The 18,732-nt window shown below is 47.1% G+C and overlaps 1 protein-coding gene across 2 annotated transcripts in view; it reads right to left on the bottom strand.

Annotated features, from left to right (window-relative positions):
- GLDC (glycine decarboxylase) overlaps positions 1–3,158 on the bottom strand; it is a 117,363-nt gene extending 114,205 nt beyond the window's left edge. The window contains exons 1-2 of one of the 2 annotated variants that reach the window (XM_023213151.2): positions 2,675–3,158; positions 2,043–2,121 (exon numbers count right to left, since the gene is read on the bottom strand). In XM_023213151.2, the coding sequence (XP_023068919.1) occupies positions 2,043–2,121; positions 2,675–2,929 (334 nt within the window). In that variant the 5' untranslated portion in view covers positions 2,930–3,158. The remainder of the gene's footprint in view (positions 1–2,042; positions 2,122–2,674) is intronic. The other variant, XM_023213152.1, reaches the window with a different exon arrangement.
- Between the last annotated feature and the right edge of the window lie 15,574 nt (positions 3,159–18,732).

The raw sequence follows: 18,732 nt of genomic DNA, 5'->3' as shown, positions 1-18,732 counted from the left end.
TTTTTTTTTTTTTTTTTTTTTTTTTTTTTTTTTGAGACAGTGTCTCACTCTGTTACTCAGGCTGAAGTGCAGTGAAGCCATCTTGGCTCACTACAATCTCCACTGCTCAAGTGTTCCTCCCACATTAGCCTCCAGAGCAGCTGGGATTACAGGTGCACACCATCACGCCTGGCTAACTTTTGTATTTTTTATAGAGATGGGGTCTCCCGGCCGGGCGCGGTGGCTCAAGCCTGTAATCCCAGCACTTTGGGAGGCCGAGACGGGCGGATCACGAGGTCAGGAGATCAAGACCATCCTGGCTAACCCGGTGAAACCCCGTCTCTACTAAAAACACACAAAAAAACTAGCCGGGCGAGGTGGCGGGCGCCTGTAGTCCCAGCTACTCCGGAGGCTGAGGCAGGAGAATGGCTGAACCCGGGAGGCGGAGCTTGCAGTGAGCTGAGATCCGGCCACTGCACTCCAGCGCGGGCGACAGGGGGACCCCCCCCCTCAAAAAAAAAAAAAAAAAAAAAAAAAAGAGATGGGGTCTCCCCACGTTGCCCAAGCTGGCCTCAAACTGCTGGCCTCAGCAATCCACCTGCCTAGACCTCCCAAAATTCTGAGATTATAGGCATGAGCCACCGTGCCCAGCCAGGATTCTGATTTTCTAAAATGGAAATAGATAAGGCTTCCTTCCAGCTATCCCTACATCTCAATTATTTCAATGCAACAAAACATGCAGCTTTTCTTCAATGACCATCAGATTGGAAATCAACAAAGGCAGCAGCCCTCAGCATAGCATGAGCAGCCAACCTGAGGCAGATAGACTCCATACCTCAAATGTCCACCTTCACACAAAATTAAGCTTGCCATCTGCACGCTATATCCTTTCTATCATAGCAACAAAATAAAACAGCTGCTGTCTCTTCATTTTACTCTAGAAGAAAAAGAGATAAGTATCTCCATGATTGAAAGTGAGATAACCAGATGAGATTTTCTTTTAAGAGCTCTGCCTGTGCCCTTGACTTACGGATTGTCTCCCCACCCCATGCAAGTCAAATACTCACATAAAAATACCTATGAAAAGCAATCTTGGACCATTAAAAATATTTTAAACCTAAAATAAAATCCTAAGAAACTCTATGACTAAACTGACTTTTCTTAACCCAATGTAAATCTTACTTGTGTGTTTTTCTAGAAAAACCATTTGGGGTTGGGCGCAGTGACTCGCGCCTGTAATCCCAGCACTTTGGGTGGCCGAGGCGGACGGATTGCCTGAGGTCAGGAGTTCGAGACCAGTCTGGCCAACATGAAGAAACCCTGTCTCTACTAAAAATATAAAAATGAGCCTGGTGTGCTGGCGCACCCCGGTAACCCCAGCTAGTCAAGAGGCTGAGGCAGGAGAATTGCTTGAACCGGGGAGGCGGAGGTTGTAGTGAGCCGAGATCAAGCCACAGCCCTCCAGCCTGGTCGACAGAGACTCTGTCTTTAAAAAAAAAAAAAAAAAAAAAAAAAAAGAAAAGTAAAACCATTCGGACTCAGAAAGTAATGCTGCCTTTCAGTTGGGAAATAATAAAATGTGGACGTGAGATAAGAAAACAACTGGAAGCTACTGCGATCTAAAGAAGCGTGGGGGAGGGAGGCCAGATGTCTGGTCACTTCCCCAGTTGCACAACCTTAGGCAATTCCTAGATCCTCTGAGTCTATCCAGATCTGCGCAGGTGATGACACCTCTCAACCCAAAGTATGAGTGCACCCTGGTCGGTGAGAGGGTGCCTGGGAAGTGGGGAATCTGCTACAAAACGCAGGGGAACCTCGCCGGGGCCCTAGGATAAAGACCAAGAACCGCACAACATCGACTCCGTCCTAACACAAAACTGTCTGCTCCAAGAATCAAATATTCCACCCTCTCACGGATCCGGAGGTACCCGCCACTGTTTTATTTTAATCCATACATTCCCAGTCCTGAGCAATCCTAACCCCAGAGCTGGATCTTCAGGAAACTACAAAAGGCAAACAGGCCAGAATAAGCCGAGTCCAAGGGAGCCCTCCCGGCCACTTACAAACAGGGTCTTCCATTTTCAAGGGTCTTTTCAAACGGATGTTGGCAGGAACCGTCTTCTCGATCAATTCATCAACGCTCTAAAATTAAAACGCAAGGCAGAGGAAAGTGCCTCTGAGTTAAAAGAGTCACCTCTGTGTTTTGCGACTACAAAGGCTTGTGGGAACCTCATTTAAATCGCCTAATTAGGGTTCTTTTTAAAGAGAAAAGGAAAATTTTGAGCAAGCCAGAATGACTTGGAGGAAAGAAAATCATGAAGCGGGGTGGAGATTTCGCCACTCGGGGTTGGATTTCAGTTGCAACCGGAGCTAACCGGTAAGCCCACTCTTAACCGGGGGGTCTTCCTCCTCTTGCAAAGTTAGGGTTCATCCACAGGGCTACATGGGCTGGGGGTGGTTTAAAAACGTACACTTTTGAGGCACGAAGACTGGGTGCAGGAGAAAGTAAGCAGTTAAGACGTGAGAAGGCACGAGGACCAAAGGCACGAATTCGCTTCCACGCCACGGCCCGGGACTCAGGGTGCGGGGACCACGCGGAGCGCAGCAGAGCTCAGGGCAGGAGCCGGGAGGCCGCGCAGGCAGAACCCGGGCAGGGTGGAGGGGAGGCCGCGGAGGGCCGGGTGGAGGTCCTTACCGCCAGCCCCAAGGTCTGCAGCATCTCTCTCTGGTCTTTGTCCCCAGGGCCGATGTGTCTCCGAGCGAAGTCGTCGTGTCTGGGCAGAAGGCGCTCCAGGAGGCGCGAGGCCCCAGCCGCGGCACTGTCCCCGCCGCCACTGCTGCTGTCCCGGCCCCGCGGCGCCCAACACGGCCCGGATCCGCCAGCCAGGAGGCGGCCGCCCCCGACCCCGCGGCCCAGGCGCAGCCCCCACGCCCTGGCACAGGACTGCATGGCCGCGGCCACAGTCCCTGCCCCGGCCCGCAAGGTTCAGCGGCGCTCTCGGCCCCTTTCCTGGCCTGGGTCCCCCGGTTGGCTGCTCCGTCCGGCCTGGAGCCCCTTTCGCTGGACCGCCGGCCGGACAGATGGATGGACGCTCGCGGGCAATGAATGGGCGCTGCGCTCAACCAAGACACTCGCGCAAAGTTGTGGCTCCACCCAAGGCACCTGCTCCGCACACTTTAAGCTGCGCCCTGGAGGCGGGAGGTGGGTTGGGGCCAGGAAGCCTTGGCCAATGAAAGCAGACAGAGGGGAGGGGGCGGAACAGTTCCCGCCCCCGCCCCCTCTCCCGACCCTCTTCCCAGCCCTTCCGTAGAGTCCGGCTTTCCCTGGACCGGAGGCTGCCATCTCCAGTCCTGCCCACTCCGACGCTGGCTGGTGCCTGGGGCCGGGACGCTCCCTACGCCCCCTGCCAGGGTGTGGAGCTGCATTGGTGCAGGATCAGGTGGGACAGCCCAAAGACTCCGGGCCAAGTTCCTAGGGGACTCAGCGGAGATAGAATATAATTCTAGAAGCTCTCCGTTTCCTTAATTTTGAGGTATCTTTCCCTGTCATGTTTCATCTCAGGGAAATTAATATGGACAGATGGCGGTTCTTTTATCTTTGCGGGAGCGTGATGAAGTTACTCCACCTCTCGGAGCTTCAGTTTTCTCATCTCAACGGAGCTGGATGGGATTTTAAAAAGAGATCATATGTACATGGAAAGCACTTGAAAGTAGATTTGAACACTCTCTCTATGTATGTTTTCTCTTCTCTTCTCTTCTTCTCTCTCTGTCTCTCTTCCCCCGCCCCCATATGTGACGCTATGGCTCACGCCTGTCATCGCGACAATTTCGGAAACCCACGAGGTAGGATAGCTTGAGCCCAGGAGTTCGAGATCAGCTTGGGCAACATTGTGAAACCCTGTCTCTACAAAAAATACAAAAATTGGTCGGGCGTTGTTGCATCCGCCTGAAGTCCCATCTACTCTGGAGGCTGAGGTGGGAGGATTGCTTGAGTCCGGGAGTTTCAGGCTGCAGTGAGATCTGATCGCACCACTGCACTCCAGCCTGGGCCACAGAACGAGACTCGGGAAAAAAAAAAAAGAAGTGTGTGTGTGTGTGTGTATATATATATATATATATATACACTGTATATACATATATGTACGTGTGTAAAAGTACAAAGGATATTTTGTTGTTGTTGTTTTTGAGACGGAATCTCGCTCTGTCGCCCAGGCTGGAGTGCAGTGGCGTGATCTTGGCTCACTGCAACCTCCACCTCCCGGGTTCAATCTATCCTCTTGCCTCAGGCTCCTGAGTAGCTGGGACTCCAGGCACGTGCCACCATGCCCGGCCAATTTCTATTTGTATTTTTAGTAAAGACGGGATTTCACCGTGTTAGGCAGGGCGGTCTCCATCTCCTGACTTAGTGATCTATCATTACAGGGGTGAGCCACTGTGCCTGGCAAAAGTACAAAGGATATTAAGATATACATTTTTACTGTCATCTTACTTTGAAAGTTAGCCATCTAGAACTGGATTTTTTGTAAATGTACCATCTCCAGCTGTCTCATGACAGTTTTAGCAAGAGAATGAACTTTTAACATTCCAGTTGTTCTAATATGGGGAAGAGAGGACAGAGTAATCAGAACATACTTGTACTTAGACTAGGGGAAAATAGAACTTGTTCTCGTTCTTGCTTATCTGCTAAGTTTCCTCCTCCAATCACCCTTAACAGATTCTGGGCTCTGTACCCAGGAGGCACAGACTATCCAGAGAGGCAGGAAAGTAGAGATGGAAAAGAGGGCAGGAAAATACACCACAAAGAACAGTAGGTAAAATGTCTGTAAGGCAGGTGGAGGCGAGTGGTGAGCTAGGAGGGCTGGGCTGAATGTCTCTGAAAAGATTTTCAGTCATTTGGAATTGAAATTACAGCCTTCATAAAAGTTGGGAGATCTCCTCAGTGCCAGATGGTGGGGGTTGTGGGGAAGGATTGGAGGGAGGAGGTAATCTGCATTTATTCTTATTCCTGTCTATGTTCTTTCTATGTATCAGAGGGACTGGAAGCCAGGGAACAATAATTTCCAGATCCCTTTGACTCCACAGTGATGGATGTTATTTGCCTTCTGCCAATATATATATATATATATATATATGTGTGTGTGTGTGTGTGTGTGTGTATATATAAGAATGAGAATTGGGGCTGGGTGCGGTGGCTCACTCCTGTAACCCCAGCACTTTGGGAGGCTGAGGCTGGCGGGTCACTTGAGGACAGGAGTTCAAGACCAGCTTGGCCAAGATGGTGAAACCCCATCTCTACTACAAATACAAAAAAAATGTACCCAGGTTTGGTGGGTGTGCTTGTAGTCTCAGCTACTCAGGAGGCTAAGGCACCATAATCGCTTGAACCTCGGAGGCAGAGGTTTCAGTGAGCCGAGAGCACACCACTGCACTCCAGCCTGGGTGATAGAGCAAGACTCTGCCTCAAAAGAAAAAAAAAAGAGAGAGAGAGAGAATTGGGAAATGGAACAAAGGTAAAAACTGTTTTCTTCTTTTCTGACTGCAGCAGACAGATGCATAGACCGCTGCAGACATGATGTGCTTCCTTACCAGCACCCCACCTTGAGGTAGCTGGGAAGCTGTGTCCACCAATGGGAATGTCCTGCAGTTCCCCAGCAGGAATTTCTGTGTACTAGACTAGAGCTTCAGTGGTTGACTTGAAGATAGTGTTGGTATTCCCTGGTTTTTGCTCTTCCAGTTTTTCGAGTGGTTTTGTATGCACCTATTCCTGACATTTAATTCTCCTCTGCTTGAAATGCATTGAGAGTTTTTTGTTTATTTGTGTGTGTGATGTTGTGAAATACATATCTGGTATTCATCCCATTTCCTGGCCTACAATTCCTAAAGTCCTGGGAATCTCCAGACTCCTGCCTTTTTGTATGCTAATGTGACAGATGGCTCCTAACTAAGCCTCTATAAAAACCAAAGGCCGGCTCACGCTTGTAATCCCAGCACTTTGGGAGGCCAAGGTGGGCAGATCACTTGATGTCGGGAGTTTGAAACCAGCCTGGCCAACATGGTGAAATCCTGTCTCTACTAAAAATACAAAAATTAGCTGGGCGTGGTGACGGGTGCCTGTAGTTCCAGCTACTCAAGAGGCTGTCAGGACAATCACTTGAACCTGGGAGGTAGAGGTTGCAATGAGCCAAGATCGTGCCACTGCACTCCAGCCTATATGATAGAGCGAGACTGTCTCAAAAAAACAAAACAACATACACACAAAAACGCAAGAAGACAGGTTTCAGAGAGCGTCTGGATAGCTGAATATATACAGAGTGGCACATGCGGAGAGGCCATGGAAGGTCCTCGCCCCTTCTCCCATACCTGCCTCACCCTGCTTATGTCTTCATCTGTGTTATTTGTAATATCTTTTATAAAAAAATCAGTAGACATAAGTGTTTCCCTGAGTTCTGTGAGCTGTTCTATCAAATTAATCAAACCCAAAGAAGGCATCATGGAAACCCCAGCTTGAAGCTGATCTGTTAGAAGTTCTGGAGGTCTAGAATTGCAACTGGTGTCTTGGGGACTGAGACCTCAACCCTTGGGATCTGATGCTATCTGTAGATAGAGTGTCAGAATTGAAGTGGAGGGCACCCAGCTGCTGTCTGCCTCAGAACCAACTACTTGCTTGTTCCTGGGGAGAAATCCCCATATATTTTGGGATCACAGAAGTCATCATCTTCTTTTTTTATTCCATTGAGACAATCTTGGTCTGTTGCCCAGGCTAGAGTGCAGTGGTGTGATCTCGGCTCACCGTGACCTCCACCTCACAGTTTCAAGTGACTCTCCTGCTTCAGCCTCCGGAGTAGCAGGGACTATAGGCACATACCACCACGCGCAACTAATTTTTGCATTTTTTTTTAGTAGAGACGGGGTTTCCCCATGTTGGCCAGGCTGGTCTCAAACTCCTGACCTCAAGTGATCTGCCTGCTTTGGCCTCCAAAAGTGTTGGGATTACAGGCATGAGCCACCACGCCCAGCCTGATCATGGAAGTCTTCTGTGTTGATTGTTGTAGTGTGGTGTGAGACCAGAGGAAGCACAGTTATGGTGCGTTTTCAAAACAATTCGTTTTCCAAATAAACCCAAAGCTATAATGGAAGCCAAAAGCAGATTCAGGAGGGCCTAATGTTTGGGTGAAAAAGGCAAGAGATTCCTGAGAGACACATTCACTCCCTGCCATTGTATGAGCTTTCAGGGAGTTTTTTCCTTTGCCTCCATTTTTTTTTTTTTTTTTTTTTTTTGAGTTTTGCTCTTGTTGCCCAGGCTGGAGTGCAATGGCCTGATCTCAGCTGACTGCAACCTCCGCCTCCCAGGTTCAAGTGATTCTCCTGCCTCAGCCTCCCGAGTAGCTGGGATCACAGCACAGGCATGCACCACCACGCCCGGCTAATTTTTTTGTATTTTTAGTAGAGACGGGGTTTCTCCATGTTGGTCAGACTGGTCTCAAACTCCCAACTTCAGGTGATCCACCGCCTCAGCCTCCCAAAGTGCTGGGATTAAAGGCGTGAGCTACTGCAACTGGCCTGCCTACACTTTTGTTCCTCCCCTGCCTGTTCTGCTCTAGTAGAAATATTTTGTCCTGAGCCAGCTTCCACCTCTTATTCAGAAGTCTTATCACAATACTATTTTTTTTTTTGAGACAGAATCTTGCTCTGTTGCCCAGGCTGGAGTGCAAAGGCGTGGTCTCAGTTCACTGCAACCTCCGCCTCCCAGGTTCAAACAATTCTCTTGCCTCAGCCTCCCGAGTAGCTGGGATTACAGGTGCCCACTACCATGCCCAGCTACTGTTTGTATTTTTAGTAGAGATGGGGTTTCACCATGTTGGCCAGGCTGGTCTCGAACTCCTAACCTCGTGATCCACCGGCCTCAGCCTCCCAAAGTGCTGGGATTACAGGCATGAGCCACCACAACTGGCATTCATCAGAATATTCTTATGTGAAGTCTAAAAGAATGAAGACTTAAAAGTAAGAAGAAAAAAAGCAAAGAGAAGAAAAGAAAAAGAGCAGAGGATGAAGAAACCCAGTTTGAGGTTGTTAGAATCTGGTGGACAATAACATAACAAACTTGGTGACATTTCAGGAATGTCCTTGAAATGAATAAACGGGCCAGGTGCGGAGACTCACGCCTGTAATCTTAGCACTTTGGGAGGCCAAGGTGGGTGGATCACCTGAGGTCAAGAGTTTGAGACCAGCCTAGCCAATGTGGTGAAACCCCATCTTTACCAAAAAATACACAAATTATCCAGGCGTGGTGGCACACATCTGTAGTCCCAGCTACTTGGAAGGCTGAGGCAGATAATCACTTAAACCTGGGAGGTTGCAGTGAGCCGAGATCACCACTGCACTCCAGCCTGGGAGACAGAGTGAGACTCTGTCTCAAATTAAAAAAAAAAAAAAAGAGATGAATAAATGAACTTATATATGTGCAGTTATAATCTCGGCACTTCAGGAGGCGAGGAAGAAGCATTGCTTGGGACCGGGAGTTTGAGACCAGCCTGGGCAGCATAGCCTGGCTGTCTCTACAAAAAATTTAAAAATTAGCCAGGACTGGGCATGGTGGCTCATGCCTGTAATCCCAGCACTTTGGGAGGCCAAGGTAGGTGGATCACCTGAGGTCAGGAGTTTGAGACCAGCCTGGCCAACATGAGGAAACCTCATCTCTACTAAAAATACAAAAATTAGCCAGGCGTGCTGGCGGGTGCCTGTAATCCCAGCTACTCGGGAGGCTGAGGCAGGAGAATCACTTGAACCTGGGAAGTGGAGGTTGCGGTGAGCTCAGATCGTGCCACTGCACTCCAGTCTGGGTGGCAGAGTGGGAATCCATCTCAAAAAAAAAAAAGCCAGGTGTTGTGACACATATCTGTGGTCCTAGCTATAATCACACCACTGCATTCCATCTTGGGCAACAGTAAGGCTCCATCTCTTAAATGAGAAAGAAATGGCCAGGTGCAGTGGCTCATGTGTGTAATCCCAACACTTTCGGAGGCTGAGGTGAGTGGATTTCTTGAGGTCAGGAGTTCGAGACCAGCCTGGGCAACATGGTGAAACCCCATCTCTACTAAAAATACAAACATTAGCCGGGCTTGGTGGCAGGCGCCTGTAATCCCAGCTACTCAGGAGGCTGAGGCAGGAGAATTGCTTGAGCCCGGGAGGTGGAGGTTGCAGTCAGCCCAGATTGAGACACTGCACTCCAACCTGGGCAACAGAGCAAGACTCCGTTTCAAAGAAAGAGAGAGAGAGAAAGAAAGAGAAAGAAAAGAAATCCTTGAACTTGGAATGGGAACATTTTTATAGCTTGGAATGAATTCTATTGTCTTGAAACCCCAAATCCCACTGAGTCTCCTTTGATAGGTAAACCCATTCCTCCTGCCCTCTTTCATAAACTGGCCATACTTTGCATGAAGATCCTGTAATGACTTGGCTAAAGGCACTAACCTTGCGATGGAATGTCAATGCTTCTTCGCTTTCAGATCCACAACCAGAATCAGATCTTAGCATACCCTTAGAAGATGAGTAGAACATTTGACACCAGAGGAGAAGCTTATACAAGGAAAGAATTGCAAAATGTTGCTAATATATATTATCACCAGAGGATTTCTATGTGGGAGTGGATTCTAAACCAGACAAAAAGGAATGTAAAGTTGAAATTATTGATTTATTTGTAGTACGAGAGATTCTGAATTCAGTGTGTTAGCTCAATCAGCCGGGAGTGGCTTTTTAGTTTGCTGAGTTGGTTGATGAAACCATACTTAACAGTGGCCTTTATTAAATTAGGTTAAGATACTACGACTTCTGTCTGGGCACATAGTGGCTTGCACCTGTAATCCCAGCGCTTTGGGAGGCTGGGGAGGGTGGATCTCTTGAACCCAGGAGTTCCAGACCAGCCTGAGCAACATGATGAGACCTCTGTCTCTACAAAAAATATGTAACTTCGCTGGGTGTGGTGGCACGCCCTTGTGATCCCAGCTACTCTGGAGGCTGAGGCAGGAGGATTGCTTGAGTCTGGGAGGTTGAGGCTGTAATGAGTCATGATTGTGCCACTGCACTCCAGCTTGAGTGACAGAGCAAGACCCTGTCTCCAAAAAATATATATATATATACTGGAAGTTTCTTGGAGTAATAGAGAAGGATCTAAGTCTTGGTGAGAAAGGAATGTTGGAGTAGATTTGTCATGAGTAACACACTCTTCCACCCTTTCAGTGTATCCCTCAGAAGAAACCAGAGGACAATCCCTTCACCAGAGTATTGAGAAGTCCTTTGGTAAGAGGAGCACCAGTGTTTTTGAAAAGTTCTGTGGCTGCTGTCCTCTACAGGTATAAGATGGTGTTACACAATGGAACTGTTGAGATGAGCTCCTTGATTCTAATGTTAATGGTGGAATCCTGGAGTGGTAGAAGCCAAGTGGCAGCACTAGTCAACAGAGAAAGATGAGCAACGTTGTCATAGTGGGCAGTGGATCAGAGGGGTAACCTGTCAGATGATCCACGGGGATCTTTGGTGTTCACAAATTGATGGGTAGACTACTAAAGACATAATTTGATCTGGTGAACAAAAACTTGATATAAGTCACCAAAATTGAGAGACCCAGCTTCTCAGCCAATTCCCTGACTTCAGACAGTTCATAGACCCAGATGAAGGGGATGTTGAAGAAGGACTATTGAAAAAAGATCTTACCCTACTATGAGTATATACTATAAATCTTCCTCCTGAACTCCCCAAAGATACCTGTGGCCATTTACTAAGGAAACAAAAATACCCAGGCATTGGGTGGATTCCTAGAACCTGACTCTAGGACAATGGTAAACTTTACATATCTAAAACCACTCTGGGCTGGACACAGGAGGCTGAGGCAGGAGGAGCACTTCAGCCCAGGATTTTGAGGCTTTGGCGAGCTATGATTTTGACACTGCACTCCAACTTGGGTGACAGAGCAAGACTCTGTCTTAAAAATAAATACATAATAATAAAGGCTAGGCTCACGCATGTAATCCCAACACTTTGGGAGGCCAATGTGGGTGGATCACTTGAGGTCAGGAGTTCGAGACCAACCTGGCCAATATGGCGAAACCCCATCTCTACTAAAAATACAAAACTTAGGCCGGGTGCGGTGGCTCAAGCCTGTAATCCCAGCACTTTGGGAGGCCAAGACGGGCGGATCACGAGGTCAGGAGATCGAGACCATCCTGGCTAACATGGTGAAACCTCGTCTCTACTAAAAATACAAAAACTAGCCGGGCGAGGTGGCGGCGCCTGTAGTCCCAGCTACTCGGGAGGCTGAGGCAGGAGAATGGCGTAAAAATCTGGGAGGCGGAGCTTGCAGTGAGCTGAGATCAGGCCACTGCACTCCAGCCCGACGAGACTCTGCCTCAAAAAAAAAAAAAAAAAAAAAAAATACAAAACTTAGTTGGGCATAGTGGCTTGTGCCTGTAGTCCCAGCTACTCAGGAGGCTGAGGCATGAGAAACGCTTGAAGCTACTAGATGGAGGTTTAAGTGAGCTGAGATGGCACCACAGCACTCCAACCTGGGCGACAGAACAAGAGTCCATCTGCAAAAAAAAAAAAAAAAAAAAAAAAAATGAACAGATTGAAAATCAATAAAATTTTTTGACACAGTAGGTAGGAACATGTAAATGGTAATAATTTTTGATAAATTAAGGAAGGCTGAGTGTGGACAGATTTGAGGAGCACGTCCAGAGCTTTCTTCATAGCAAAAGCCTACTCTCCGAAGGAAAGGACTTTGCCAGAGCTTTATCCCAGCTGAGGAATGGAATGCCTCCTACTCTAGCCTCCTCCAGCCTTCTTGTTTTACATAATGAAGGAAAAATAAAACAAAACAAAGCAGAATAAACAGGGGTCAGGGCTTAGAGGAAATCAACCGTCGACTCTGCAGCCAGAGAGAGAGTACAGGGCAGAAGAGAAAGGAACTGTATCACTGGAAAAATGCTTGTGAAGTTCATAGCCCAAGACAGAGGGCTGTGAAAATACCAATATTTAATTGGAACATTATAGAACACTCCCTGTTTCCAAAACGTACTACAGCACCAGCAGGGCTTTCAGAGTAACAACTGAAGGTGCTGCAATACACAACTGCCCCTGAGGAAGAGTGCAGTAGACCCCCTTATGTGTGGGTTCGCTTTTCATGGTTTCAGTTACCTGCAGTCAACCACCTTCTGAAACCATAAATGGAAAATTCCAGAAATAAACGGTTAGTAAGTTGTTTTCTTTCTTTTTTTTTCTGAGACTGAGTTTTGCTTTTGTTGCCCAGGCTGGGGTATAGTGGCGTGATCTCAGCTCACCGCAACCTCCACCTCCTGGATTCAAGTGATTCTCCTGCCTCAGCCTCCTGAGTAGCTGGGATTACAGGCATGTGCCACCATGCCCAGCTAATTTTATGTTTGTAGTACAGACGGGGCTTCTCCATGTTGGTCAGGCTGGTCTTGAACTCCTGACCTCAGGTGATCCACCCACCTCGGCCTCCCAAAGTGCTGGGTTTACAGGCATGAGCCACCGTGCACGGCCAACAGTTCATAAGTTTTAAGCTACGTGCTGTTCCAAGGAGCATGACAAAATCTCGCACTGTCCTGCCCCATCGTGCCTGGGATGTGATTCATCCCTTTTTTTTTTTTTTTTTTTTTTTGAGACAGAGTCTCACTCTGTCGCCGGGCTGGAGTGCAGTGGCCGGATCTCAGCTCATTGCAAGCTCCGCCTCCCGGATTCACGCCATTCTCCTGCCTCAGCCTCCCGAGTAGCTGGGATTACAGGCGCCCGCCACCTCGTCCGGCTAGTTTTTTTTTTTTTTTTTTTTGTATTTTTTAGTAGAGACGGGGTTTCACCATGTTAGCCAGGATAGTCTTGATCTCCTGACCTCGTGATCCGCCCGTCTCGGCCTCCCAAAGTGCTAGGATTACAGGCTTGAGCCACCGCGCCCGGCCGATTCATCCCTTTGTCCAGTGTATCCATGCTGCTTATGCTGTGCACCCTCAGTCACTTTGTAGCCTTCTCAGTTGTCCTATTCTCAGATTGACTGTCAGGATATTGCAATGTTGTGTTTTACTTAATAATGGCCCAAAATTTCAGGATAGTGATGCTAGCAATTTGGATATCCCACAGAGAAGCTGTAAAGCACTTCCTTTAAATGAAAAGGTGAAAGTTATTGACTTAATAATATGTACACCATGGAATACTATGCAGCCATAAAAAAGAATGAGTTCATGTCCTTTGCAAGGACACGGATGAAACTGGAAACCATCTTTCTCAGCAAACTAACACAGGAACAGAAAACCAAACACCACATGTTCTCAATTATGAGTGGGAGTTGAGCAATGAGAACACATGGACACAGGGAGGGGAACATCACACACTGGGGTCTGTTAGGGAGTGGGGGCAAGGGGAGGGATAGCATGAGGACAAATATCTAATGCATGCAGGGCTTAAAACCTAGATAATGGGCATGTCTGTAATCCCAGCCCTTTGGGAGGCCGAGGCGGGCAGATCATGAGGTCAGGAGATCGAGATCATCCTGACTAACATAGTGAAATCCTGTCTCTACTGAAAATACAAAAAATTAGCTGGGCGTGGTGGTGGGCGTCTGTAGTCCCAGCTACTCGGGAGGCTGAGGCAGGAGAATGGCATGAACCTAGGAGGCGGAGCTTGCAGTGAGACGAGATCCCACCATTGCACTCCAGCCTGGGCGACAGAGCGAGACTCTGTCTCAAAAAAAACCTAGATGATGGGGCTGGGCTCGGTGGCCCACGCCTGTAATCCCAGCACTTTGGGAGGCCAAGGTGGGAGGATCACCTGAGGTCAGGAGTTCAAGACCTGCCTGGCCAACATGGTGAAACCCTGTCTCTATTAAAAATACAAAAATTAGCTGAGTGTGGTGGCGTGTGCCTGTAATCCCAGCTTCTAGGGGGCTTGAGGCAGGAAGATCGCTTGAACCTGGGAGGCAGAGGTTGCAGTGAGCCAAGATTGTGCCACTGCACTCCAGCCTGGGCAACAAGAGCAAGACTCCATCTCAAAAAAAAAACCCTAGATGACAGGTTAATGGATGCAGCAAACCACCATGGCACATGTATACCTATGTAACAAACCTGCACGGTCAGCACATGTATCCCAGAACTTAAAGTATAATAAAAAGAAGTAATAAAAAGAAAAACAGGCTGGGCGCGGTGGCTCAAGCCTGTAATCCCAGCACTTTGGGAGGCCGAGACGGGTGGATCACGAGGTCAGGAGATCGAGACCATCCTGGCTAACACGGTGAAACCCCGTCTCTACTAAAAAATACAAAAAACTAGCCGGGCGAGGTGGCGGGCTCCTATAGTCCCAGCTACTTGGGAGGCTGAGGCAGGAGAATGGCGTGAGCCCGGGAGGCGGAGCTTGCAATGAGCTGAGATCCGGCCACTGCACTCCAGCCTGGGCGACAGAGCGAGACTCCATCTCAAAAAAAAAAAAAAAGAAAAGCAAAAATAGTATATATGGAGTTTAGTACTATTCAAGGTTTCAGGCACTGACTAGGGATATTGGAATGCATCCCTTAAGGATGCATTTAGAAAATGCAAGAGAAGGAAAGTTGATTGTATTTATACTTTTTCTCACTATTGTTTTTTATTCTTTTCTGATGTTCCAAGAGTCCTTCTTTTGTCGTTTGCTTTTTGTCTAGACAAATTTCTTTTCTTTCTTTTTTTTTTTGAGACAGAGTTTCATGCTTGTTGCCCAGGCGGGAGTGTAATGGCATGATCTTGGCTCACTGCAACCTCTGCCTCCCGGGTTCAAGCAATTCTCCTGCCTCAGCCTCCTGAGTAGCTGGGATTACAGGCATGCGTCACCATGCCTGACTAATTTTTGTATTTTTAGTAGAGACAGGATTTCACCATGTTGGCCAGGCTAGTCTCAAACTCCTGACCTCAGGTGATCCGCCCACCTTGGCCTCCCAAAGCGCTGGGATTACAGGTGTGAGTCACTGTGCCTGGCCTTTGTTGTTGTTGTTGTTGTTTTCTTACATTAGGAGACAGGGTCTTGCTCCATCACTAGGCTAAAGTGCAGTAGTGTGATTGTGGCTCACTGCAGCCTCAAACTACTGGGCTCAAGCAATCCTCCCACCTCAGCCTCTCCAGTTTCAGGGACTACAGGCACATGCCACCACACCTGACTAGTTTTCATCTTTGTTTTTTTTTTTTTTTTTTTCTTAGAGACGGAGGCTGGTCTTGAAATCCTGGGCTCAAGCAATCTGCCCACCTAGGCCTCCTAAAGTGCTGGAATTACAGGCATGAGCTACAGCACCCAGTCTCAATCATTATTTCTTGATTACTTTTTCAGCCTTGCCCTCTTTGTCCTCTGTTCTGAGACTTCAGCAGCATGAATGTTAGATCTTCTGTTGTAGTCCCACATGTCCCTGAAGATCTCTTCATTTTTTTCTGTTTTCTCTCTCTTGTTCGGATTGGGTAATTGCTACTGTTTTACATATGCATTCACTGATTCGTTCCTCTGTGCTTTACATTCTACTGTTAAACCCAGTCATAGATTTGGATTTTTAATTATTTATATGACTATATTTTTCAGTTCTAAAATTTCCATCTGTTCTTCTTTCTCATTTGAGTTGGTTTTTCATACAATTTTGTTTTTTATTTCTTTGGGTTTTGTTTTTATTTTATTTGTTTTATATTTTTGTAGAGACAGGGGTCTTGCTTTGTTGCCCAGGCTGGTCTTGAACTCCTGGCCTCAAGTGACCTTCCTGCTTGGGCCTCCTAAAGTACTGGGATTACAGGCATGAGCCGTGGTACCTGGCCCTTGATATGATTCTGAGTACTGTGATACTCTGGTTCTTATTTAAATATCTAGTTTAGAAGGGAATTCTGGTATAATAAGAAATATTGTACCTGGTTCCTGGTATAAAGTTTCTAAAACCCTTGGAATTTCCTGAGTGCTGGGATTGTCTTTTGTTATTTATAAGGAGCCACTTTTGATCACAACTGAGTTTATGCTAATAAGGTGGCTTAAGATGGGTGCCCTTAGATAGCCTCAACATGGGGCTGGTCACCAGAAGGACCAAGTGATTAGAGGGTCGAAACTTTCAGCCCACCCACCAACCTCCAGGAAAGAGTGGAGGGGAAGGGAGCTAGAGATTAAGCTCCACGAACACCCTGAAAGACAACATTTTATGAGCTTCCACGTTGAACAGGTGGAGGTGATGAGAGGGTGATGCACCCCAAGTACACAGGGACAGACGGTCCTGTGCTTGGGACCCTTCTGGACCTTGCTTTATATACCTCTTCATCCAGTTATTCATCCATATCCTTTATAATACCCTATGCAATAAACCAGTCAATATAATAAAATGTTTTCCTGGGTTATATGGGTTATGCTAGCAAATTATTGAACCTTAGAAGGGGATCATGGGACCCCCAATTTATAGCCAGTAGGTAGAAAGTGGGACTTGTAATTGGTGTCTGAAGCGGAGACAGCTTGTGGGACTGAGCCCTTAACTTGTGGGATCTGACACTATCTCCAGTTAGATAGTATCAGAATTGAAGTGAATTATAGGCCACCCAGTTGGTGTTTGCCATAGAATTGCCTGGTGTGGTGGTAAAAACCCCTACACATCTGATATCACAAGTGTTGTATGGAAGAATACAGGAAAGAGGCCGGGCGTGGTGGCTCACGCCTGTAACCCCAACACTTTGGGAGGCCGAGGTGGGTGGATCACCTGAGGTAAGGAGTTCGAGACCAGCCTGCCAACATGGTGAAACCCTGTCTCTACTAAAAATACAAAAATTAGACAGGCATGGTGGCAGATGCCTGTAATCCCAGCTACTCGGGAGGCTGAGGCAGAAGAATTGCTTGAACCCAGGAGACAGAGGTCACAGTGAGCCAAGATCGTGCCACTACATTCCAGCCTGGGCGACAGAGCAAAACCCCATCTGAAAAAAAAAAAAAAAGTGTACAGGGAAGATTGTTTTTCCCAACAGTCAAACTGTTTAGGCTCAGAATACATGTCCTGGCCCACTTTCGTGGGCTGTGGTTGAAATGTCAATTTAGTTGTTTTTTGTTTTGGGGTTTTTTTTTTCTTGTGTGACGGCCACAACTGACTGATGTCCAGCACCACAGCAACACCATAAACCTGGAAGCCATTGGCAGCTTCCCTTGACTTCCTGTTCTTCAACCTTGTTATAAACACCTGATTCCCCAGTTCAAACCCTCTGCTTGAAATACCCAGAGTGATTTCTGTTTTCCTGCTTGAACTCTGATGGATTTCCTCTCTTATGTCAAATGAACACATCTAAAGCTCATTACAGCCATGATTTGGGGAGTAATTCCTAGTAGCTGATAGTTTCTCCACAAGTTTCAAAAATCCCCTCTGCACAGCTGGCTTGAACTGTTTAAATTCTAATAACCTGAGAGTCTTTAGGTTGAGCTCTTACGTATCTGAGAATCTAGAAGAAAGAAGGTAGCCTAACTTTACCATATAGTTAGCTGACATGAGTTTCTTATAAAATTACATATACTTTTCATGTACCACTATTTTACCTCATTAGAGATTGTCATTGTCTTATGGCTAGAAGAAAACATCTGTTGATCCACGTTGTCTTTTGTGTAGTAGTAAATCTCACCATCTTGCCTGGCCCAGTCTCGAACTCCTGGCCTCAAGAGATCCTCCCACCTCAGCCTCCAGAGTAGCTGGGATTACTGGCATGGGCCACAGCGCCCTCTAGAAACTAATCGATGGAGAATGCGTCAACTTAAATCTGTGTAACAAACCTTACCCTTTAGCTGATTTTCCTGGTCACCTCTCCCAGGACTGTACCCACACCTTTCTTTCTTTGTCTCAAGTATTGAAGCCTGAATTCAAAGCCACCTCTTTGAGACTTTTTTTTACTCTGGGAGATTTACTCATTTTTCCCTGCATGTTTCCCCTATATACAGAAAATATTCAGGTTAATGAACTTCTGTTTTTCTCTCATTCATCTGGTTTTTGTTTACAGGGATTCATTCCAACTAAGAACAGTGAAATGCCGAGAGAAAATTACTTTTCCTCCCCTACAGCACTCAACAAGGACTCTTAATCCAATCTCCCTTCCTGATTTTAGCATGTATTTCCTGGCAGATCCCAATTATAGGCAGAAAGAAACTAATATTTACAAAGGGCCTACTATGTGCCCAGTACTTTCAAACATATTAATAAATTCCAGAGAAGTGAAGTGACTTGCCTAAGATTCTGAGACCACAAAGCCAGGAAGGAGGGGTGGAAGCCAGGATTTAGCATGTAGATCCCAAGCCTTACAATTTCTGTCACATTATCCTTTTTTATTTTTCCAAGAGTGTTCCTAAATGAGTGTGAGATACCAGGCAGAAGTGAAGAAGCTTCTTTTTTTTTCATTTTTTGAGGTGGAGTCTTGCTCTGTCTCCCAGGCTGGAGTGCAGTGGTGCGATCTCAGCTCACTGCAACCTCTGCCTCCGGGGTTTAAGTGATTATCCTGCCTCAGCCTCCCAAGTGGCTGGAATTACAGGCATGTGCCACCACGCCCAGCTAATTTTGTATTTTTAGTAGCAATGGGGTTTCTACATGTTAGGCTAGTCTTGAACTCCCAACTTCAGGTGACCCGCCAGCCTCGGCCTCCTTTAAGTGCTGGGATTACAGGTGTGAGCCACCACACCTGGGCTTATTTTTACATTTTTAGTAGAGACAGGGTTTCACCATGTTGGCCAGGCTGGTCTACATGT

The sequence above is a fragment of the Piliocolobus tephrosceles genome, chromosome 14 (genome assembly GCF_002776525.5).
Source record: "Piliocolobus tephrosceles isolate RC106 chromosome 14, ASM277652v3, whole genome shotgun sequence".
NCBI classification, from domain to species: Eukaryota; Metazoa; Chordata; class Mammalia; order Primates; family Cercopithecidae; genus Piliocolobus; species Piliocolobus tephrosceles.
The sequence above is the reverse complement of the archived record's forward strand: the minus strand, read 5'-3'. Positions and strand labels throughout refer to the sequence as shown.